Raw genomic sequence first — 25,233 nt, 5'->3', positions numbered from 1 at the left:
ACTTGACAAGGAATCCATTCTCGCGAAACAAACAAAAGCCGACAGACACGTGGCACCTCAAAATAAAAAAAAAATGGATGAAAGAGAAATCAGTTTTTTTTTTTGTGAAAAAAATGATGGAGTGATGATGATAAATACAGTAACATTGACTTGTGGAATTAATCGTACGACACACCACGTTACAGATTCAATATTTTAAGTATGATCAGCTCATTCAAATACCTAATAAACGAATTATTCAAATTGGCCCTAGGCGCCGTCTGTTTTGCAAAAATAAACAGTTTGAAAAATATTTTTCGAAAACCGATAGTTCTTATCGCCTGAAATAATTAGTCGGTGAAAAATATTTTTAATTATAGACAGCAATTTATGTCTCCACATTTTCATGAATGATGAAATTACTTTTCCTTAATTTAGTTTCGTAAGCGATACAAGTGGTCTTTTTTTAAGAAAATATTTTTTAAATCATTTATTTTTCGCAAAACAAATGGAGCCTTAACATCCTTGTCAATACTCAAACGAATATTTAATAAACTTGTTCGCAAATCCATTGTGACGAATCACGACATAGCCGTGTATATGTGGAAACTTCTTTTGTTGACGGGATTGGTGAAGGCCTCATCGTGTCCTTGATCCATTCTCTCTGTTTTCCAGCTCCGGCACTTGGTAGAACCTGCAATGGCTAACTACCCGTGACCCGCGTCAACCGGTAAATGGCCTCGTTGATGCTTGCTATCAGCGACTTCACTAGCAAGTTGTCGGTTGAAAGTCGTCCAGCCAGCCATGAATGTGGCATGCCCGACCAATCAATAACTCTCACCCACAACCGATCGGCAGTGCTATATTAAAAATTAATCAAAAAGGTTTATGATTGAATTGGTTAAATTAAAAAATTTATGGCTAAGCCTCGGCCGCCGCCGCTTATTTGCTACATCGGGGTGCCGAAAAATTTTCTACTTGAGCAAGGGTTAAGGCGCCGACAAGCGTACGAACCGTGTCGGATTCACTCACGAGCAAAGATAAGAAGCCGGTGGGACTCAGTCATCACGTCCCGGTTTTCCCCGGTCCGCATCTTTCTTCAACATTGGAAATTATTGGGCCGTGCGAACATGGTCATGATTAGGCTAAAAAGATTAGATTAATTACCGGAATTGACAAAGCTCCACGTGTATAAAAACAAAGCTTTGCGATCGCCACCCTCCGCACAGATCACACAGCAGATATTCCCCGAAAAGCTCCAAAACAAGGAAGGCACGCTCTTGCTCTGTTCGCTCCACCCACCCCTCCCTCCCGTTGTTCGTCGCTTTCCTCTCTCGCCGGCTCTAGGAAACAGAATCTCGACGATCGATCACATGGCGTCGTCGTCTCCTTCGTCGACCAGTAACCCTGACGATGGTGAGTCGGGATTAGTGAACGCGTGCTGCTTCCTTCCTTTCCCCCTCCCCCCCGGGGCAATTAAAGAGCAGAGGAGAGCTTTCTGGGTTTTGAGTTTTATGGTGAATTTTAGGGGGGTTGGTTTGGACTTGTTTCAGGTAATAATGCGGAGAAGCACGATCCCATGATGCCGAACGACCAGAACGTCCTGCAGAAGCACGCCGCCTTCTTCGACCGCAACCACGACGGCGTCGTCTATCCCTGGGAGACATTTCAAGGTCTCTCTCTCTCTCTCTCTCTCTCTCTGAACCGAAGGAAAAGAATCTCTAAGAGACTCGTTTCCTAAGGTTTTCTCAAAAATGTCTGATGGGATCTGTTCGATGTCTAATTTTTCTCTTTTCTTTATGGGGGATGTCTTGAAGGTTTTCGATCGATCGGCGCTAGCCTCTTCATGTCCACCGTCGCTGCCGCCTTCATCAACATCGGACTCAGCCAGAAAACTCGCCCTGTAACTCTCTCTGTCTCTCTGTCTCTCTCTCTCTATGTTTGTGGTTGTACTTGCTTGAGTTAATGTCGTTTTCGGAGGAAATTTCCCTTAGGACCGTGAATTGCGGCTGTTCTTGTTTGTGGCCGTACCTGGGAGTTAGCTTCTCAAGGGGCGGGTACGAATCGTCCAAAATAAAAAAATACAAAGGGGGGGCGGTACGAGGAAACATCCGGATTGAATACGTATAAATACGATCCCTACTTCAGCACCTGAAGGTGGGATCGAAACAGCACCGATCCGCCCGTCCCTATTCGCTAGGTTGAGTTAAGGAGGCACCGGGAAATCAAACCCCTCACCTCCTTCGGATCTCACCTCAAGATCCAAAGCAACCGGGCGTGGGCTGAGGTTGCCGCTGGACCTCCACGAACACATGAAATAGTTGCATCGAACCGTCCATCCATGTGGATCGGGCGAATGAATCACGTTCGACATAACTCTATCGGGTCACAATGGATCGTATCTAAATAGAAATTTGCCTGGTGAAGCATCATGAATAAGAGCGCTTAGGGGTGGAGTGGATGACGAGATGTCACAGACTATATCTTCTTAATATAAGAGATGACGAGGTTGTAGGTTAGCTCGAATCTTAGAATACATGTTCTGACAAATGGAGTTACAATCGACCTTTTGATCATTAACAACTTCGTGGTCTCGATGAGAAAGAGGTCGTTGATATTTGGATCGGTGAAAATTCAATTTGTAGGGTCATCGAGAAATTTTGAACCTTCTTAGTTATGTTTGATTTTTTTATTTATTTATTTATTTTTTTGTCGAAAACCTGCTTAGTTATGTTACCAAAGCCAATCTGAGTTGATCTCGTAAGAAATCCGCTACAAAGGTAACTGCTCGCATTTATCTATTCTATTATTCACTATAGTAATTAAATGATTGGAAATAAAATTAGAGTATCCTCGAAGTTAAAAAAAAAAATATCCGCAACTTTAGCAAACGAAATTTACAATTTAATACATAGTAGCTTGGTTATTGATTATAGGGTTTTTTTTTTTTTTTTTGGGAGGGCTAATATAGGTGTTGATTGTAGGAATGTCCATCTCTTCCCCCCCCAAAAAAAAGACCTTTTCTATTATTTTTTCCTAGAAGAGACTGGTATGAGTAATAGGACGCCATCATGATGGGATACAAGCATATAAAATAGAACATATTTGTGTATTAAAACATGCATCTTGGGTAATTTAGGTTGAGTTTTAGTTTCACTTTACATAGTTGAAATAGGTGCAAACAAAGGCCTACCTAGATTAGAAGTTCGGGACGGGTCGAGATGTATTATGACTTCCTAAGGTTGAGTTTGGGACAAATCGGCTGAGACCCGTGTTAGGCAATAGGCTCCGGCTAAATATGTCATGCAGACGTGGGAGAATCGTTATTGCTTATCAACTTTAATTTGTGTATAATTCGCACAATAGAAAGTTTTATATGCACGTTTTCTTTTGATAAATCTCTTTGACGTGGGATCATCTGGTTGTATGAATTCGATATGAAATGAAAGAAAAATAATATCTCGGGATAAGTTTTAAATTGGGATGAATCATATTTCCAAGTGAAAGAAAGAATTGCCACGTGTCGGAGACGGAAAAATTGACCGGCACACGATATGGAAATCAACATCGAAATTGGTGGCTCCATGTCTGTGGGTGATGGATGTGGAATCCAAGCAAAACACCTGCTGTGTCCTTCTCCACAAAGAGTGCGCACAAAGTCATCATCCACCCACCTTTTTTATTCATCAGCAGGGTAATAATGATAATAGATTGATCGTAATATATATATAAAAAAAAATCAGACATTTATATTCTTCTTGTCTGAATAATTGCGTCATTAATAACTTTGATGTCTCCCTTAGATCTTGGAAGTACGAGGAAATATGCATTTGTCCTACACCTATTTCTATGTTGTATTGGATTGGATTTGTCGGATTAATTAATTTTGCTACTGTTTTTTGGTTTGAGAATGAGTGCTTAATGTGGATGGGTCCTGATTTGGTTGTAAAAGCAGGGCAAATTCCCTTCCTTTCTGTTTCCAATCGAAGTCAAGAACATCCAAAAGGCCAAGCACGGAAGTGATTCTGGCGTCTACGATTCTGAAGGAAGGTATAGAGAATCAGTACACATATGCATTGCCTTTCTCTACACACGACTTAGCCGTTGTTTCAAAACGTCCGGTCGCTCTGTAAGTCCTTCTTGGGGCCGATCGCTTACCAAAGATTTGTGTGTTAAATAGGTTCGTTCTGTCGAAATTTGAAGAAATTTTCGGGAAGCACGCACTGACGCACCCGAATGCCTTGACATCGGATGAACTGCAGGAGATGCTCAAGTCCAATAGGCAACCCAGGAACTACACAGGCTGGTGAGTTCTTGTGCTTTTAATTTGTGTCGTAGAAACAGAAGGGCCTAACAATAATAACAGCAAAACGGTTGGGGAAAGAGTTGCTTGTGTTCCTTTTGCTATTCTCTCTAACATCACAGCTTTGGAAAACAAGGCAACTAATGGGAAAAAAAAAACAGCAGAAGAGACTTTGGAAAATGAAGGGAAAATGATGAGCTCGATTGCAGGTTGGCGAGCTACGCGGAATGGAAGGTCCTGTACATTCTTTGCAAGGACAAGAACGGTCTGCTTCACAAAGACACGGTCCGGGCCGTGTACGACGGGAGCTTGTTCGAGCGCATGGAGAAGGACCGAGCATCCAAAAAGCAGAAGGACTGAATCGATTGACTTTAGGGCAAAACTGCTACGGCGTTCGACCTCTCGTTGGTTGGCTGTAAATTCCGTTTGTTATTTCGAATCGTTATTCATACATCGAATGATGAAAGACAATAACTAAAGCAGAAACCCCGATGTGTTTGGCTTGTTGATTTTTAGTGCTTTTACTGATGTAGTTTACAATGCAAGTGTTTATTTGTGAGCATGCCCCTTAATGTGGCAGCTGCCTTATCGAATCGATATTGTTTGTGACAATAAAGCTGTACCCACCTTCCATGTGCCGGATTCACGATGAAATTTTCAACTTCATTTTGAATGGAATTGATGTCCACTTATGATCCTTAGCTGGATTTTCTCTTCTTAATGTTGGAAAGGTACGGATTGATTGAATCTCAACTTATTCTTCAAGAGACTCTTTTGGGTTTCTGTAAAGGCTCTTTTGGCACAACATGAGAGCTTACTGCTCCTCATAAGTGATCAAGAACTCTTTAGAACCTGCTCTCCTGTTCTTAACAGACACCAGCAGCAATTAAACCAGTAGCTGGGCCTGCTGCAACGGTTTGATGTGTGAACCAGAACAATTTCTTTGATACTCCTCGAGGGCTGTTTGGTAGGAGATAGTGTGGTGGGCATCAAGTTATGTAGTCCATAAAAACCAGTCTAGCCCAGCTTTTTAAGCCCACTAAAATCAAGAGATGGAGCCAAATCATTAAGTTCAGCTACAATTCTCCTCCTCCTTTGCCAACACTGCCATGTCCTATAAGTTTATAACATTGGCTGACATGGTCAAATCTCGATTGTAGGGGTGACCATGATTTCAGAGTAGAACTATGAATTAGAGAACCGAACGGGTGGAAATAGGGTAAGTTTCAAATTCCGAGCATGCAAGGTAGGTTTCAAGTTCCAAAAAAATGAGAATAAGTTCCGGCAAGTAAGTTCTAAATTTCAACTGGAACATGGAAGGAACCTGAAGCCGCCCATCCCTATTCAATTGGGTCTTAGGACATTAACTAGTCATTCACCTCACAAAAAGAGTAGGGGAGGGCGACTCGAGCAATCGTCCATCTTCCCCGGCCTCATCAAGAGAGAGTCCTAGGCAATTCGCTCGATTTTGCAGTCGGACTCTTGTTCGAAGGGTCGAGTCACTCGGCACCTAACCCGCTCGAAGGGTCTAGCGAATGAGGCCGGTGTCTAGAGAAGTAATTTTGAGTCGCGAAAGGTCCCCTAAAGTTAGGACCTTATAGCTCTAACATTGGCGATTGCTTGAACTTTATTGCAAGAAAGCCACGAATTAAGCGGCACGTAATACTATTTAAGTGAAAGTTTTCTGCTTTAAGGAAGTTAAAATGCATAAAATTTGGTTGGTCGTCGATTCACGTTTAGTAAAGGCCAAAAATGTGTGGACCCGTCAAGCAGAATCCTATGGCTGGTAATCCTAACGTCGTTAATGCTGAAGATGACTTGCCTTTTGATGATACGAGGTGCATACAAATTCTTGCCTTGCCTCACCATTTGCCTAATGCCAAATTAAGTTTGAAAAATACTAGTACATTTTTTTCGACAATATCCGTGTGCTTACATGTTATGATTCGATCCGAGACATCCTATGCCCGGAAAAAAAAAATCTAATACTGCTTCCTAACTTAGGGACCCAAGACAAAGTAGGTAACTTCATTTAATTGGCCGGGAATTAAGTGACGCACCATTCGGTAAAGAAGATTATGTATGGGATGTGTTCTTAGTATTCGTAGAGTTTCACGAGCAGCAATAGGCTATGATTGAATGAGGACATTAATCTCTTTTCCAGTTTAAACTTTCGCAAACACAAAAAATAACTCCATCCTTTTGTTCATGGAAAGCAGCTTGGATTGCTGTACATCTTCTTCTTCTTCTTCTTTTTTAACCCTAAAGGCAATGAGATGAGAATCTAATTAAAGGGGGAGACTTTTGATGTCCATGCTTTTAGAAATTCGCCTTAGTCTATCTTAGGTGACGTCAAAAATACCCGCACAGATACCCTTTTTTCCCTTTAAAAGCATTCTTGAAGTTCTATTCGGGTACACATTACATAATCGCATATCCAAATGATAAAAAAAATCTATAATCAAAATGAAGTAATAGTCTAATCACAAAAAGAAAAGAAAAAATACATAGTTAATAGGAAAGAAACGAGGAAGCAGAGCTCGGCGAGACATCCGGATGTTCGGTTAAAGTATCATCTATCGCCCGTCTATGGGAACTATATGCTTTCCATACACATGTGGTCTTCCTTTATCACTTGAGCTTTCTACTTTGATATTCTAACATGATATTATAGTCAAATTCTATCCCGGTTTATTTCCTATGTGGGGCCCCCATGTTCGTGGAATTTTGACGTGCAACTGCTAATTTCACGTAAATGCATGTAATTCTCCTCCTTCCGCTTATTATCTTAAGTTTTTCTGGTCGGACTTCTAACGTATTTTGGGCACAATATCAACACATATGTTCATATTCCTTCCAATAGATGTCCTGTTTTGCGATTAATACATATAAATCTAACTTTAACTCTGGTTTTTTGCCCTTTAAAAATGACTCTATCAACGGTTTGTCTTTTGACTATCTACGGCCAAAACGTCAAAGCCACTTTTGGTAGGGCTCTGGTCAAGTCAAGATAAAGACTCGAATTGTGGCCATCAATTTTCAATTTTATTTTGGGTCGTAAGCCGAAGACTATTCTAGTAATGTCCTTGTCTCTGTCGTCCAAGTCTACCCACAGAGGTAAGCTAGTGCAAGGGTGCTATGTCAGCTACGGTACTACTCCAACAATATGCAAATTCACATCTCTCGGGTAACCAGCGGAACCGGAGATCAATGCGACGGGATGTGTCTATTTATCTATTTCTTAACTCGAAATGGGAGCAGGTTTGAAAAAGAATCTTAGAGTATCTAGGATTGGGCCAAAAGGGTCTGTTTCTTAACTCCTTTTTTCTTCTTCTTCTCATCGGGGTTATTTCACAAAGACTTGTCATGGTAAGGAAGGCAATCCGAAACTTTTTTGACCGATATTCAAGAAAAGAGTATTCTAAAAAAATTCATAGAATTGAAAGAACTCTTATTCTTGGACGAAATGATAAAAGAATACCCGGAAATACATCTACAAACACTTTGTATAGAAATCCATAAAGAAACGATGCAATTGATCAAGATGCACAATGAAGATCATATCCATATGATTTTGCATTTATCGACAAATATAACATCCTTCGTTATTTTAGTGGTTATTGTCTGGGTAATAAAAAACTTGCTATTCTTAACTCTTGGGTTCAAGAACCAGTCTTGTTCTTGGTTTTTTTTAAAGGAATCGGATCGGACCGGCGAAATTGACCCAAATTATCTTAATAATAACATCGCCTCGGTGATCTCTTTGGTAACTCTCGGATGGGGTTGTCATTAATCTTTGGTATTGATCAATCAGTAAAAAGGTCGTTGGCTCCGATGATCAGTTGAGTGACTTCTAAAAAGAGAAAGGGCAGCAAGTGGAGGAGCGGCTATATGGGAAAGAGTGCAAAAGCATGATTCTGACGAGGAAGAAGACACCATAGAAGCAACTTTGTCCCATACCCTTCATGAGTACCAAAAATATATAGAAGAAACCAAAACAAAAAAAAATAAACAAAAAACTTGGATTGAACCAGTCCGGGCTGGTTCCGGGCTAGATAGGTCCGTTCCCGGTTCCACAAATTGGGAATCAACCCTAGCCTCATCAGCCATCACTGAAACCTAGTGATTAGCGGAGAAAGAAAGAAAAATAAAGCAAGAAAAGCAAAAGGAAAGAAGAAAGGGAAAAAATTCAAAAATTTTGTAAAAAAGAATCAGGAAATAAAAAATACAAAAAATTGTCCATTCCGTCGCCGGCCATGTCATGTAAGATGGCTAGCGTCAACTTTAGCGATTTCCAACAAAATTAGCCAGAATGATTATATTAATAAATCTTCAAAAGGTTTAGGATTAAATAGACAAATTTAAAAGGTTTAGATTGAATTGATGTCCACACAATCCGTTTAAGAACTTTTTTGGTAATTTTCTCGTAATAGTTCGGCACATAGAGAGAGGACTCTATAGTTAATTGGAATGAAAGTGGAAGTAGAGGCAGTAGAGTGTGGCCAGCCACTCAAATGTTTTGTTAAAGCATCCCTTATCGCTGATCTATGAGATTTATATGCCCTTCATCCACACGTGTTCTCCCTCTACTGCTTGCGCTTTCGAGTTGGATATTATAACATGGTATCACAACCGGATTTCTCATGTCGGGCCTCCTATTCGTCGAATTTTACATGCATTTCGTAATCCCGCGTGAATACATATAAATCTCCATCCCCCGAGTATTCTAAATATTTTAGTCGGGCTTTTATCATGTTTACGTGCAAAATCGACATATATATGCTCATACTCACTCCAATGGATGTCCTCTTTTGCGATTGATACATAGAAATCTAACCTTAACTTTGGTTTTTCCCCTTTAAGAATGACTTCATTAATGGATTGTCTTGACTAATCTATGGCCGAAACATCAAAACCATTTTAGGGAGGGACCCGGTCAAGTCAAGATAAAGACTCAAAATGTAACCATCAATTTTCATTTTCATGTTGGGTCGCGAGCTGAAGATTATTCTAGTAATCTCCATCGCCCAAGTCTACCCTCAGAGGCTAGGGCTAGTTGCAAGGGTTCAATGTCAGCTACGGTACTTTGCCACCAACATGCAAATTGACATCTCATGGGCAAAGATCAAATTACAACCTCTTGCCATTCATTTTCTCTATTATATTTTTTTCACTCAAAAGGACCGTCCAAAGATTGCAATAATGTCTTGTTTCTTCGCTAGTCAAGTCAAAGAAAGTTGTTGATTTTGAACGTGGTTTCCACTTCCGTTGTACCTTGTTGAAATATTATTGCATATCACTTGACAAGAAGTCTCATATGATCTTTCCTCCATTTAGTAGTTTAAACTTTTGGGCTAACTTTTCTAACATGACATCATAGTCAATAGTATCCCTTTTGTGTATGTGCGTTCACCCTCATCAGTCAAATTTCATGCGCCACACTTAATTCAATCTGTCGGGTTATTGAAATGGGAAACGCTTCCCTAACGGTACTATCATGAACAGTACAATCTCGGTTGTAGATCCACACATCCTCACTACATGTTTTACATAAAGCAATCATTGATTGGAAGATCGCATGGTTAGAAATAACCGACAGATCTGTTAGGCTGTCATGCTAGCGGAATCCTATTAAAATATCATCATACATCGCTTGACAATAGGTTTGGGTCATATTACAATTTTCAGGTCAGTGATATTTTCTATTTACGCTCTAATAACTCCCCCCAAACTTACATAAGCTCTAGACAGCAGTCTAATGTATTATCTGTTGAACTTGTTATGGTGCAAAGCTTTTTTCGGTCCTTGTGTACTCGGCATAGACATGGACAAATTGCGAAAAGAAACACGCATCCAATTAAAAGGACCTGAGGCACTAAAAATCCCATTTGCTCGAGTTGCTTCTCGAGATGCGAGGACTGGAGAGGGAGTTGAGAAAATCTCTATAATCTTTTGAGAATGACCAAATAATCAAACACTACTAATGTATATATTTGATGAACGAACATCTTCTATATTGAGAAGTTACATGCAGATGTTAACAACAGAACGTCCAAAGCATACAAAGGCCTTGGCTCTGCAAAAGGAGAGCGAACTATTGGATGAGAAACGTGTTTTAAGTCTAGCAGGACCTTCACAGAAGGTAAGTAGTCAATTGAGGGATGGTTTAAGTTTGGATAGACCCATAAAAAGGTGCACAGTTCAAGGAACATGAGGATGTCAATTTGCTTGGAAAAACCTGTTTACAGTAGGTGGCACCATATAGTGAAAAGTCATCAAAAGTCTAGAATGACCGTTTTACAGAAACAGTACATGCTACAGACAAAGTTAGTGCTTTACATTCCTCTAACGCTCTGTGCAAAGATTTTCCAATGGTCAAAGAAGGTCAGACCAACCCGCTACTTCACTAGATAAAGCTTTTCACGGTTATTTTGAAGCTTGAAACTCCAGAAGTTTCGAGTAAAAGCAGCAAATTCTGTACAAGCTGTAAAATCTCGAGGATTACATAGTTGAATTCTATTTTTGCTGAGGCTGTTAGAGAGCTAGGAGAGTGAAGCAGGCCGACTGCAAGGAGGAATCAGTATGAAAGGAGGTCTGGGTCCTCTTCTTGGGTGGTAGAAGCACGTCACACGTATTGAACCTCGCTTGATAGAAGAGCTGCTTCTGCCAGCGATCTGATAAGCTTATCCACGCTATTGGTTGGCATCTGACTTTCGATCTTCTATTATTTTCTGGTCCTTTCATGCATATTGATGTTTATGGCTCTATCGAGCTGTTTACCTTTCTATGATCCTTCCAAGTCTTTCTACTTAGGCCCATCCAACTTGTAGATACCTTGACGGCCAATCTTGTTAACCCTTAATAGAGGCAGAACACTCATAACCTTCAAACTAAACATACCTGTGGGCCGTGGGGGGACACCATCTGCATACTGGCACGTGTGTACTGATTTTTCATAATGAATACTGATTTTCCACGCTATTGGTTGGCATCTGACTTTCGATCTTCTATTATTTTCTGGTCCTTTCATGCATATTGATGTTTATGGCTCTATCGAGCTGTTTACCTTTCTATGATCCTTCCAAGTCTTTCTACTTAGGCCCATCCAACTTGTAGATACCTTGACGGCCAATCTTGTTAACCCTTAATAGAGGCAGAACACTCATAACCTTCAAACTAAACATACCTGTGGGCCGTGGGGGGACACCATCTGCATACTGGCACGTGTGTACTGATTTTTCATAATGAATACTGATTTTGGACTTTGATTCTGAGGGGTTGCTTGTGATTTAATCACCACCTCCCTGGAGATTCTTTTCATTTGTTGGCATTCTTTTTGCCTTTGTAATGCTAAAGGATCTGATGGGTTAATACTCAACCAAAATTTGGTGGGACGGCATTTCCTCACATCTCAGGTCTAGGAGCCTAGCCATGCACATGAGAACAAAATCAAAGTAATTTCCAACCACCACAAATTTTAATGAAACAAAATGAAGCCGATGTTCTCATAGCCATAATCTCAAACAATTCAAGCATTAACACTGCCCCCGCATCATGCTACCGTATTAGCTAGCATGAACACGCAAAACCAACTCACGATCGAGCAACCGCACCAACCAACTTGCCAGGCCGAGCAAGACAACCGCGAGCGATCCCGCCCTTCCATTGAAGCCGATCTCTAAAATCGACTCGCAAAGCAACGAGGCAAATCGCGAGCGGGGCTTTTAATAAAACGAGTAGCTGACATCAAAACACTAAAGAAAAAACTTGGTTCGGAAAAAGAAGGAGATTCCAGGGGGCCAAAAGGAAAAGAAAAAGGGTGGGGGAAAAAAGGGTAGAATATTCTAGAATGATCTCAACCTCATACGTAAGCTCCTGAATGGGACTGAGTTACGTCTGCATTCAAGCATTGAAAATCTTTTATCTCTTCGACGTAGCTACACTCTCAGTTTTATCATTTTCTAGTTTCAGGTAACATAATCCAATCAATTTCAATTTGGCCCAAGACCCAAAAATTTATTTCCAGATAGCACCCTAGTCTCAGATTTTGTCGTAGCACGAACGATCCCCAGCTGAGATTTTCATTCTTTAGAGGCCACTTTGGTAGGTGAGGCGGCTCTGAGCCTAAGGTCCCTCGCCACCACCCTCTTTTATCTTTGTTGCCGATGAGGAGTAATTGTCAACCATGGCCGGTCTCTTTTAAACCTATTTATGTTGACTTCGAGAGCTTACTAGACTCCCAGGTCGAAGTGTAGAGCCACACCCTTTTAAGCCATACCGTCCACGAAACCAACACATTTTTCATTTTCTATCTCTTCTTTCCCTTCCAGCGATCTTATCGAACTTATTATGTAAACAAATGAAAAGGAACGACTTAAAACCCGCACGGGTTATCGGTTCAAGTGTTCCGTTGTCGGGGTTTTGGCTAGATCAATATATGGAAAATGTATAAACAAAAATAGGAGAAATACGACATGACGTCGGTAGAGACAGAACGATCCACATAAAGATTCGACTATAATTGGATTCGCTTAATTACTTAGTTTATTTGTCGACCATTCACTTAAAAGTTGAATCTCTCTGAATTAGATTTGGACAAATACTCTTTGGACATCCACGCTTTTTGACACTACCATCAAGTTCCGTCCTTCCTTACGCAAATTCCTTCCCAAGGAACCACCCCATACACAGAAAACAGAGCACTCTGCTCTGCTATATGACCAGCCCACCATAGCGAGCCACCGCTCAACCAAACAGAGACAGACCCTCAACTCTCTCTCTCTCTCTCTCTCAACGACCACCATGTCCGTCGCTGAAAAAGCTCCGTCTCCTCCGCTCTTCTTCTTCTCCTCCTCCGTCTTCCTCCTCACACTCTCTCTCCTCGCGTCCCCGTCGACTTCCGACACGGACTCCTTCGTCTTCGGCGGCTGCTCGCAGCTGAAGTACCTCCCCGGGTCGCCGTACGAGAACGGCGTCAACTCCATCCTCACCTCCTTCGTCAACAACGCCATGCTCGCCGCCTACAACAACTTCACCGTCCCCGCCGGTACCACCTCCGCCGACACCATCTACGGCCTCTTCCAATGCCGCGGCGACCTCGACCAGAGCACCTGCTCCCGCTGCGTCGCCCGCGCCGTCAGCCAGCTCGGCACCCTCTGCGCCGGCGCCTGCGGCGGCGCCCTCCAGCTCGACAGCTGCTTCGTCAAGTACGACAACTCCACCTTCCTCGGGGTCGAGGACAAGACCGTGGTGATCAAGAAGTGCGGGCCCGGGTCGGATGGCTATGACTCCGACGCACTGGCGAGGCGGGACGCCGTGTTGGGGTACGTCGGGGCGAGCGACGGCGACGGCGGGGCCTACAAGTTCTACCGGGATGGGTCGTCCGGCGACGTGCGGGGGATCGCGCAGTGCGTGCAGGACCTGAGCCCCGGAGAGTGCCAGGACTGCCTCGCGGAGGCGATCGGGCAGTTGAAGAGCAACTGCGGGGCGGCCAGGTGGGCAGACATGTTCTTGGCCAAGTGCTACGTGCGGTACACGGAGGGCAGCGACCACTCGCACGGCGGCCACGGTAAGGATCGGGTCTATGGTGGTGTCGGGTCATGGTTTAGCATGGTTTTCGGGTTAATTTGGTTATGCTTATATAGTGTTTACATGGACTGTCTCAGATGAGTTTGAGCTTACCATTAGCTCAATTACCATCCTATTGCTCATTATGCTAATTAGTCTGCAATGTGACTTCTAAGGTACAATCAACTGATTTTAGAGGCTCCTCTGTAAAATTTCCTCATCTAATAATGTAAGCTTTTAGGCTTTCTTTCTTTCAGTTTTCAGTAGTTTGTGCTCTGTAGTAAGGGTGTGTGTTGTAATTGTGGTTGTGCTATGGTAATGCTTTGGAGATGTCCATTGACATAGTTTGATAACCCCTGTTTATCTCAATCTCTTCTGGTTCATGCTATTCATACTGTCTAATTAGTACTCTGTATGATGGGAAAAGAACCATGAGGGATTGATGTCCTAAAAATTTTATGCCGCCACCACCAATTCAATTTACTAATGCAAAGTGGGAACGAGAACTGCTCATACATGAGGGACAAAGTAAGATAGGCCGTAAGAGTTTGATGCTTGAGAAAAGAAACAAGCAAATCGGTTTAGCTGTTCATTAATGGGAAAAAGTGGCGGACTGTTGTCATTAGATTGCTCCATCATGAAGTGAGACTGAGCTCAGTAAGACCCTGATCATTTTGCGCAAATATTTGGAAAACAGATACTAACGACGACAGCGAGATCGAGAAGACGCTAGCAATACTGATCGGGCTCATTGCGGGGGTCACGCTGGTCATCGTCTTCCTCTCTTTCCTAGGGAAAGTCTGCGATACAGCCAAGGGTACTGCTCAATTTGGCTCCAGTTTCTCCTCTAACTGACCCCGTTCTTGCCTCATGATCTGTTTCCTTATTATGTGTTTGACAAGCTTTCCATTTTTCACTTCTTGCAGAAGGTAAATGAACTGCACTTGCTGGTTGTGGACATATCAAAAGAACTGCAGCACCGCGCACTACTCGCCATGGTATCGATTCGATTTGAAGAAATGATCAATTGGCTTCGACTTTATTTTTTGTTTTGTCTTTGTTTCATCTCCTGTCTTTCTAGCCATTGTCCCTTTTTTGTCACTTTTTCTTTTTTCTCACTCCCTGTAAAGAAGATGTTAAAGAGTAGACGTATAAAAGGGGAAAGAAAAAGATTGAGCATTGAGATATGCAGTACCCCGAAGCCAGTGAAAAGGCAGAGTCGCAATAAGAGAGAAGTGGCATTCTCCAATCTACTCCAACTTTAGTCCTTTTTCGCTGTTTAACTATGCTTTGTTCTTCACTGATTGTGTACAAGCAGACATTTCTGTGGAAAGTGCTGTCCTTGTATTGTTGTGGCTTAATTTAGTTCAGTGCTCTGCAGTTGTGATCAACTTGGATTGTTTTCATGGCTTTCTTTAGATCATATGCATATCTTGCTTTTCCCGATTCGAGCTTCTTGTTGCAGATCAACCATTTTCTTCTTCTGCGATTCTGTTCCTACCTCCGCTGAATCAATCATAAGAGGAACTGGAGCACAATGCAAGAAAAAGTCTTCATCAGTTTCTTTTTTTCCAGTCATCTCCATATGGACCACTTGGCTTTAGTCACTTCACCTTGTGAGATCTTTAGCCTGAGCATTTCGATTGTTTCGGTCGGCCCGCAATTCTGAAAATTCCTTCAAAAAGCAGTAACTGAGACTTTTCATGGTACTGAACTCGAGTATCTTTCTCTAAGTTAAGTAAATCCTCCCTTCTGTTGTTTCGGTCGGCCCGCAATTCAGAAAATTCCTTCAGAATGCTGTAACAGAGACTTTTCATGGTACTGGAACTCCAGCATCACTTGTATCAAGTTATCTAAGTCCTCCTTTAGATAATTATCGCGAGATGCACCAAATACGACGATTGTGTCATTAGTAACATTAGTCGAAGTTCAGAGATGTTTCCAAAAATCTAAGCTAATTTGAAAGACGATGTCTAGTAATTAGCTGCTCAAGGAATTTAGTGTGGTTTTTAGCACAGAAACATGCAGGCAAAACATTGAAACCAGTGATAGTCACTGTAAACAACTATTTTACCTCAGCTTCTGTGTTACAGCATCATTTTGCACATCATTGCAGTACTCTGAAAACATATTCAAGCAGGTAACTTTGTGTGCGCATGATCCTGCTCAAGGGCCAGGCATTGGTCAAAGGAAGACATTACGGAACCGGAAATCATTATTTAATCATCTTAGCATCAATTTAGACCAGCTTCCTCTGAAGTATATTAAGGGGGACAAAGGGCCATCAAATGACGAAGACCATATTATTTTAGGAGGACTATGATGCCAAGAATTGTGTAGAATCCCTTCTCCGCCATTACTTTGGGTCTTTCTTTTTGGTGGGTCAATCCCAATTAGATACTTTGAATCCACTTTTCTTCTGACAGTGTCTTTTTGTGGGGGAAAAAAATTGCTTTCTTTAACCAGGAAGGGACGTGCATTTCGAATACTTGAGGATGTTCCAGAGGCCCCGTGCTTGCCAGTATGTATGCTATTATAATCTACACATCAAACTAATAATGCAGAGCAGAAAGGCTTTGTATATTCCCCCTTCGTAAAGCTAAAGAGAAGACCAGATATCATGACCTTCAAAAGAGGAGACATATTGGAATTAGCAAAAGTGAGTGACATTATGCATGATTGAGAGTTGAGATCAAGTCAAGGGACCATTCTTTAGAGAGAGAGAGAGAGAGAGAAAGAGAGAGAGAGATTGCAGATGCTATAGTGCATAATGGAGAATCTTTACCAGTAAAAGGGAGAGAGAGCTCTTTGAGCTTTTTTAACTAGGAGAGCTCTTTGAGCTTTTTTAACAAGACAGTCCTCCTAATGATGGCTAACTAGTCACTTCAACATAAGCCCACTGTTAGAAGTATTCTGGTTCTTTAAGAAAACATCATTCAAAATCACTTTTTGGAGGTTTAAGGGTTAGGCTCTTTATCAAAGGATGATGCCCGTCTCTCCTGTCTCAAAAAATAAAAGGCCATCTGGGAAATGAATTTACTTTTTCTTGTCTCTTTTCTGAAAGTTATTCTGCAATTACTGACTCCTGGATAGTTAGATCCAAATTAAGGTTTCAGTCAAATCCGCAGAATATCCATGAACAGAAAGATAAGAGCATATTCCACACGGTGAAGTTTTGACTATCCTTGGTATCAGGGATGTCATTCACAGATTCATATTAAGAAGTATTGTTCCGCTTTGATCCTCGACCAAGCCCGATACAAAGAATTATTTTCATGGATTTTGTAGTCTACATTGGTACATCATTTTGTCGATCAAAGAGTGCTCAAAAGAAGTAGATCGATTGAGCTACTGAAGATGGAATTACCGTACGAATTGCCAAGACATCTTTTCACCATTTCCTCAGTGCAGAAGAAACTTCTCAAGTTCCAGTTTTTCCGATCTGTCATGATCAGGATGAGTCCAATCCATTCGGGCCCCTCAGAGGTTCACACTGCGCTTCATCAGGCCCTTTGATTTCAACCCACTGATGGCTGATAACGACGAACTGTTTCAGGAATTATATTGCGGCTGACACCGAGGCACCAGTCAAACACCCTTAGGAAGTCATAATCTCAAGAACCGCTGTTCATGTAACTTCTGATTGGCACATCTGGTGTGAATGTTGCGAATCTAAAACTCATGCATCACCGTTGTGATAATCTCACCTTTTGACTGGACGATGCGATTAGATAAAATCCGACAACTGGAACTCCGCCAGGTGATCTCCGCTGGAAAGTTCTCTGATCCCACTAAAATGTCCTCAAAGTCTATATGCTTTGCGACCATATATGGCCACATTTGATTGGGACAACGATTCTACGATATCTAACTTCATCATCTGTCACAGATTCGTCTGAATTGCTGACAACAAAGACATGAGGGAGACAGAGCAGATATAGAATATTATCATCTCTCGGCTCCCTCTTTCCAGCCCGGTACCGGGTCGCAAACGGCGAAATAGCTCGCGCGCTTCGCGTGAAACACGTTACGAGATCGAGGAAAGAAGATTCCTAGTATTCTTTCTTTATCCCATGTCCCCAGGATGGATGGTCTGAAAAGAGCCCCGAGATGCTGAACTCCACAGTTCAGTTCCCTACTGGGCAAAACCAGAGGAGATGGGAACTATGGTCGGCCTGAGACTGATATCAAGAAAGCGATGGAGTATGATTGAGATAGCTTTGCTTTTGTGCTTTTTCTTCCAGATGGAATGGTAGTTTAACCACAAGCGGACGCAAACTGAAAAGCTAAGGCCTACTGCTACTGCTAAAAAGCCTCTCTCCATATCGAGTTCTAAAACTTATACAAATGTTACGTTTAAAAGATTCCGTTAGCTCTATCAGTTTTTCTAAGATGCAAAATCCTATGTCGCTCTTATTGTCAAGTTTCGTTCTTTTTTCCTTGGACATGTGGCGTTGATATCGTGTCAATTAAGCACCACATAAAAAAAATGAAAATTAACAAAATAAAGGCATGGAGAGATAGCCAGGAAAGGGACCGACAGGGTCAGCATCATTTGGCGAGATCAGCCCCCGTCTCCGAGGCCCTAACAAGGGTCGCGGACCCTTGCCAAGGCCCCAACAAGGGCCGCCGGTCCTCACTGGCGTGGTGCTAATGAATGCATCAAGGCAATTGTCAAGTATTTTTAATTAGGAATATTTCAATTTTCAATGAAAGCCTCCTATATAGCTCTCAATAATTTTAATATATGATTGGCATCTTTCTTTCGGCCAAAAATAAAAATTAGGTTTTCCGTTCCATGAAAATTTAATGGAGTTAACAAGATCCCCAATTTACATTTTCCATGCTAAGTTTAGGAAATGAAAATTTTAAGACTCAAGTACACTGACGAAATGCCTCCGGGAATTGAAAACAAGTATTTACACACAGTCAAAAAATTACCAAAAAATTTCTAAAATGTATTGCGTTTGTGCTAATTAAGTCATAAACCTTTTTAATTTGATTAATTCAAGTCCTAAACTTGACAATTGGTCAATTCAATCATTCATGCTAATTTTGGCCGCAAATCGTTAATGTGGACACTAGTCGTCTTACATGATACCGTCAACACTGGCATGGACAATTATTGCAATTTTCTAAAGAGATTATGAATTTTTTATTATTTTTAAATTTGTATTTTCTTTTTTCTTTATTTTTTGCCTATACTAGCGACCATTGTCATCCGAGATGGTCTTTCCCGTGGCTGTTGGGGCCGCGAAAGCCCTAAGTGAGGCCATCGTGGGATTTCCAGCCCTTGCCCGCATTTGGCGAGGGCATTTGTGCCCTCGTCCGTGGCCGGCAAGGCAACGAAGGACTCACTCAAGGCCATCACAACCGGTGAGGATCGCCAATCAGCACAGGAAAAAAGCAAAGAAAAAAGTAGCAAATTCAAGAAAATTTTTAAATTAAAATAACCATTTACATCAGCGCCGCCGGTACCACGTAATACAACCAACGTTCACGTTAGCGTTTTTCTGTCAAAATTGGTCGAAATAACTCAATTGACGACTTATCAAAATGTTTATAACTGAATGGGTCAAATTAAAATATTTATGACTGAATTGGAATAAATACAATAAGTTTATAACTTTCTTGATAATTTTCCTAACACAGAATAATTGTAGGACTTTTGAGGTAACTAGCCCAAAATAATTAGAGGAAGATCGTATGAAGCGTACCTTAGGTATGTAAATCCCAAAGTCTATAAAGTATTCATTAATCTCATAGAATAGGTAATACTCTAGCCTAAAACAGAAGGCCTAATTCGCTAAAGAATTCCCCAACTTTAGATGGAGTTCCAAATCTATCCTGAACTTTTTTTTGTCTCACAAAAACCCTCCAACTCTTGATTTAGTCTCAAATCTGTCCCGAGCTTTCTTTTGTCTAAAAAAAATCATAAAATTTAGGTTCAGTCTCAAAACTACCTCGAACTTTTTTTATACTTACTCTAATCCCAAAAATGGTACGTCGGCCCTCTGTTCAAATTACCGTTAGTCGTCCTTAATTTTCACATTGTAGAATGGTTTCATTTTGAAGAATGTCTTTATTGGGTCGGATTTAATATCCACGTCGTCCGTACATATCGTCCATTACCTGGCTAATGTGGATTTTTTATCGATGTGGAAATGACTTATCAAGTTGGGACTGGACCACGAGTTATATTTGAAAATACATTGAATATTTGTGATTTGTTTAAGCAAGACAAAATTCAAGGTAGCTTTGGGACTATAATTAAAGTTTATGGTTTTTTTCGAGATAAAAAAAAAAGTGGGGCAAATTTGGGACTGAACCCAAAGTTTGAGACTTTTTTTTATACAAAAAAATTTGGGATAAATTTGGGATTGGATTTGAAGTTGGGGGGTTTCAGGGAATTAGGACTAAAACCAAACGGCTGGTACCATTGTACTTAGAAGGTGTCAAACATACGCTATCGATCATAAACCTAGTTTCAAACGAACGAAAAAAAATCGCAAACCTAGTTAAACATGCATGCATGATTACTCTGTGTTTTTTTTTTTTTTAATTCCAATCAGATAAAGACCCTGCCTTGCGGAATTAATAGACTTGATAAATATAGATATGATATATTAAGGAAAGTAGAATGAAACGAGATGCATATCTATAATGCCAATTATCTTTTAATTGACAGATTAAATGGTGGATTTAATAGGTGAAAGAAAAGTAAGATCAGTATTCAACTCTCTAACCAATTAGATATTCAATTTTGTTGAGGTGCCGGCAATTTCGTGAATGTTCAGATCTAGGGTATACAATTCTAGGAGTCAAATCTTTTTTTTTTGGTCGAAATAGGAGTCAAATCTTAGAAGCGCTTCTTAAAGAAAACTTGTCACTACACCATTGTGGTTACCATCTCTTAATTTATTTGTGTGGACTTATAATTTGTATGACATATGAATAGTAGGGCTATCGAGACTCGAAACTGAACTGAAAAACTGAATCATTAACCGAACCAAAAATTTGTGCATTTTGGTTCGGTTCGATTTTGGGTTCGATTAATTGAAAAATAACACTTCCTTTTTTTTTTCTGTTCAATTAATTTCGGTTTGGTTCAATTAATTGAACCGAACTAAAAATCTCTTTTGTATTATTTTATTTTATTATTATTTTTTTCCTTTTTTAATGGCTGAGCCATTGGCCGGCGGCCCCGCCGATTCTCAACCCAAAAAAATAAAAATAAAAGATAAAAGAAAAAGAGAAAAATCGAAATCAAATTAAAAAAATCGAAAATCGAACCAAATTGCAGTTCATATTCGATCAGGGCGAGATTTGGTTCGGTTCAAGCTTACCTCCTAATGGTTCGGTTTGATTTGATTTTCTTGAAAAACTAAACAGAACCGAACCATTGACACTCCTAATAATTTAAAATTTAGGTTTCATTTAATCAAACATCTACAAAAAAAAATATAAATAATAAAAAAGAAGAAAAAGAAAAAATCTTCAATATTTCTCTCCGATATTGAAAAGATTAAGATAACTTCCAATTTCACCGTTAGAGATTTCAAATATATTTTAGAGATATCAAATGCATTTGATCTGATTTTCAATAAATCTTTTGATTATGCATATCTGATCTGATTTTCTTATATACTCATTTTATAAAACTTATAAATATAGGCTCGTGTTCTTTTTTTATACGTATATTGAAATAATATATATAAGTTTCATATTGTTTCTTGCATATTATTTTTCTTAAGTTTCAGAAAAGCCAATGTCTTTCTCTTAGCCATGAAGATAACTCTCCTGGAGAGAAAAATCAACCGAAATCAACAGTAGCGCACAGATCTCCCTCTCTCTCTCTCTCTCTCAGCGTGCAATGGCTCTGGAGTGGGTGATGCTCGGGTACGTGGCGGCAATGGAGGCGATGATGGTCCTCCTCCTCACCGTCCCCGGCCTCGTCGGCCTCCGCAGGGGCCTGACCTCCGTCACGCGCGGCCTCCTCAAGCCCTTCCTCTCCGTCGTGCCGTTCTGCCTCTTCCTGCTCCTGGGCATCTACTGGAAGTACGAGACCCGCCCCAGCTGCGACTCGGAGTCGGCGTGCTCCCCGACGGAGCGCCTCCGCCACCAGAAGTCCGTCATGAAGAGCCAGCGCAACGCCCTCCTGATCGGCGCCGCCCTGGTCTTCTACTGGCTGCTGTACTCCGTCACGCACATGGTGGTCAAGATCGAGCAGCTCAACCAGCGCCTCGCTCGGCTCAAGAACCGCGACTGAAAGAGATGGTCGCGGTGGGATCGGGAAATGCGCGGCGAGGGAGACGGACAAGTGGCGATTTCGTGGATAGAGGCTTCCAATTTATACTCTGTAGGCACAACATTCTGGTGATTCTCGAGGTTTGTTTGTTTTTTTTTTTTTTTCTCCCACTGCACGATTGAGCTTCTGGCAATTTAACAAAATTGCGAACTTTTGGAGATCTTTGGGAGATGGGACTAGATTTTGTATGAAGAAAAATTTTGTCTTTTTTGCTGTCTGGCTTGTCTTTTTTAGCAACAATGTCTATCGTCAAAATGTCTTTTAGCAAGTTTGAGATGAAGAGAAAAAGCATTGGTCGAAGGTGCTTAGTAGGGTGATCGGTTCCCCATGCGATCCGATTCCCCTCAAGAATCGAGAATCGGCCAGGTCCGATTCTCGATTTTGCACATGCCCAGGACAGAGAGCATACATAGGACATAGAGCGTCTTTTCCTTTTTCAGGATTCATCGTTATTTCTTTACTACGATTTTAGCTTCTTGGATATGATTTGATTACTGATCAAGATTTTGCCCTTCTCAATCACAACAAAGCAAAAGAAAGAAGCAAATCCTAAACAATAAATATTACTGTTACTTTAAAAAAAAAAAAAATTCAATCTGTCCCGGCCTCCGATCTCGGTCCGATCCTATGTCTCTAGAACCGAGAACCAAACCGCCAGGCCACCGGTTCCAATATTAAGGTCCTGTTTGGTTCAAGATTGCAAATGAGCATTGGGGCTCTAAAGTCCGTTGGCCAAATACAAATGGTGTTTGGTTCATTTTTTTACTCACTTTGGAGAGATGCAATTGTATCTCAAATGCTTTATAAAGTCCTTTAGCCCAAAGTATTAGAAATACTTTGAGCTAAAGGACTTTTGCGAAATGTAACTATTTTTTTTTATTTTAATTTTGTCACATTCGCTTGCCGTCGCCGCCCACCGGCATCGCCCATTGGCCGCCGGTCACCGGTCGTCGTTGCCGCCGCCGCCGCCGCCTTTTTTTCAAAAAAGAAAAATATTTTACAAAGTTTATTTTTCACCAAACAACATTTACGTCAAAGTTGCTTTCCAAATGTATTTTTAAAATACACTTTACCAAACACTACTTGCATTTTGAAAAATGCCTTTAGCGCAAAAGTATTTGCATTTTCTCAAAGTCCCTTGGACAAATGTTGAACCAAACAGGGCCTAAGAATCGAAAACCGAATCGGACCCATCTAGAATCGGAAACTCCGGGCAGCTCCATTTGAGCAGTCTAATTTGCTCACCCATAGTGATCAGTAGTGCGTCTAGGATTTGAGAAATGCAGTCGAGGTGGATTGGGGACGGAAGTGTTCGAGTTGATGAGACAATTCGAACATGCTCTTTAGATTATGTAGTCAGGGGTGAGATATGACTTGGAGCGGGCACCGAGGTCCCATGCTCGGCCGCATTCGACTCGGGCATGAGCATCGCGGCCTCGATAGACCCTGGCTTGGGCACCAGGGGTCTGAGCCCGAGCATCGAGGATCCAATACCGCCTTTGTGGACCCGAGCATGGCCCTTTTCGAACCCATGCACGATCTTTGTGGACCTGGGTCCCAAGTGTTGGGAATCCAAGCTGTGGGTACCAGGATCCTACGCCTTTGTGGACTCGGCTGCCGGGGCATTGGGCACCGGCCTCGTGGCTTCGGCCCGCCTCTCTATGGGAAAAGTCAAAGGAAAAGAAATGAAGAGATGGAACTCTGAAAAAAGTATAAAGGCAGCGGCTTCGGCTTCGGTGAAGATTCGGTGGCCAAACATTGTTGGAATCAGCTGAATTTTCAGTTCGCTGTTCGTGAGACCAATATATACAAATCGATTGGTTTCGTTCGTCGAAATCTTTTTCCAAGTTATTTCTCGTAATCTTCGACCGTGGTTAGATTTTTGTTGCTTTGTTTGTGCTAATCCACCTTCGTAGTGATAAGATGTTGTTTTATTGTTGATATTGAGCGTCTAGTATGTAACTAGAGAAGAGCCTTTGTGTATTTTTTTTCACAGTAAAAATTTTGGTGTCGATGTTGCCTTATGTCTTTAGCATTTTAGCATTATATTTACTTATTTTGAGATTTTGTTGCTGACATACGCGGCTAGTTGTTGCTGGGATTAAGTCGATCTTGATCGGTTTAGTTTTTGGGCGAAGAAATAGATCCTGCACAGGTGAAGTTGTTTGGCGAATTGTTGCCAGGCTCTCCCAGCACAAAGCTAGGGACGTCACCGGCATCGCCACGGTGCATGAGATTCCCCGCTCTTGGAGGGTTGAGCAAGGGCCACTCGGACCAAATCGGACTTTTTCTTTTTCTTTTTCTTTTTTTGGCTTATTCTTACAAACCTGAAAATCATTTACATAACCTAACGCAGTTTATCCCTCACGCTTCTCTCGTTTACAAACCCTAACACGACCTCTCACTCACAAGAAACGAACACTAACGGATAGATCAAGTATCGCACATTGGTCGCTCTTGCTCATGAGTCAAAGTCATGATGATCAGTCGTTCCTCTCGTTCGCAAACCCTAACACAGCCTCTCACTCACAAGAAACGAACACTAACAAATAGCTCGAGTGTCACACATCAGTCGCTCACGCTCATGAGTCAAAGTCATGATGATCAGTTGCTCATCTTGTTCGCAAACCCTAACACAACCTCTCATTCACAAGAAACGAACACTAACAAATAGCTCGAGTGTCACATATCGGTCACTCACGCTCATGAGTCAAAGTCACGATGATCAGTCACTCCTCTCGGAGTCTTGCTCGGCGCTCGGTCACGCCCTGTTACCTCGACCCGTCTCGCCTCCCTCTCACGGTCTCATCTCGAATCTCGAGTCTCCCCTCCCTCTCTTGCTTTGTTTTTAGCAGATCTTGATCGCAATCGCATGTCATCCGGGTAAATATCCATTGCTCTGTATTTTATCTTTCTTTGTAGAAATTTCGAAACTGAACATTGTATGTTCTTTAAAATGCCAATGAAATTGATGAAGCTGTTTTTGGAGACTTGTGTCAAATTCAGACTTGAAGAATTGCAAGAAGCTGTTCAGAGTGACTCCATCATGCAACCCGCAACTACCTGCTCAGCTTGA

At 41.4% G+C, this 25,233-nt stretch overlaps 3 protein-coding genes across 4 annotated transcripts; all 3 read left to right on the top strand.

Annotated features, from left to right (window-relative positions):
* The first annotated feature begins 1,199 nt into the window (after window positions 1-1,199).
* Window positions 1,200-4,952, top strand: LOC115739981 (probable peroxygenase 4). 2 transcript variants are annotated; one of them, XM_030673302.2, is made up of 7 exons: window positions 1,200-1,395; window positions 1,533-1,652; window positions 1,797-1,882; window positions 3,935-4,029; window positions 4,160-4,285; window positions 4,492-4,640; window positions 4,719-4,952. In XM_030673302.2, coding segments are annotated over exons 1-7 (621 nt in total). In that variant the 5' UTR covers window positions 1,200-1,352; the 3' UTR covers window positions 4,721-4,952. The 2 variants fall into 2 exon arrangements, with proteins under 2 accessions (XP_030529162.1, XP_030529161.1); XM_030673301.2 differs by having other exon boundaries at window positions 1,201-1,395; window positions 4,492-4,952.
* LOC115739983 lies at window positions 1,637-22,222 on the top strand. The gene is made up of 3 exons (XM_048278467.1): window positions 1,637-1,652; window positions 1,797-1,902; window positions 21,690-22,222. Exon 3 carries the CDS (start codon window positions 21,723-21,725, stop codon window positions 22,116-22,118), a length of 396 nt encoding a protein of 131 aa, XP_048134424.1. The 5' UTR covers window positions 1,637-1,652; window positions 1,797-1,902; window positions 21,690-21,722; the 3' UTR covers window positions 22,119-22,222.
* LOC115739978 (plasmodesmata-located protein 6) lies at window positions 12,964-15,240 on the top strand. Its single transcript, XM_030673298.1, has 3 exons — window positions 12,964-13,850; window positions 14,547-14,666; window positions 14,776-15,240. Exons 1-3 carry the CDS (start codon window positions 13,085-13,087, stop codon window positions 14,784-14,786), a joined length of 897 nt encoding a protein of 298 aa, XP_030529158.1. The 5' UTR covers window positions 12,964-13,084; the 3' UTR covers window positions 14,787-15,240.
* Window positions 22,223-25,233: the final 3,011 nt, after the last annotated feature.

Source organism: Rhodamnia argentea, chromosome 5 (assembly GCF_020921035.1).
Source record: "Rhodamnia argentea isolate NSW1041297 chromosome 5, ASM2092103v1, whole genome shotgun sequence".
Taxonomy (NCBI): Eukaryota; Viridiplantae; Streptophyta; class Magnoliopsida; order Myrtales; family Myrtaceae; genus Rhodamnia; species Rhodamnia argentea.
The sequence above is the reverse complement of the archived record's forward strand: the minus strand, read 5'-3'. Positions and strand labels throughout refer to the sequence as shown.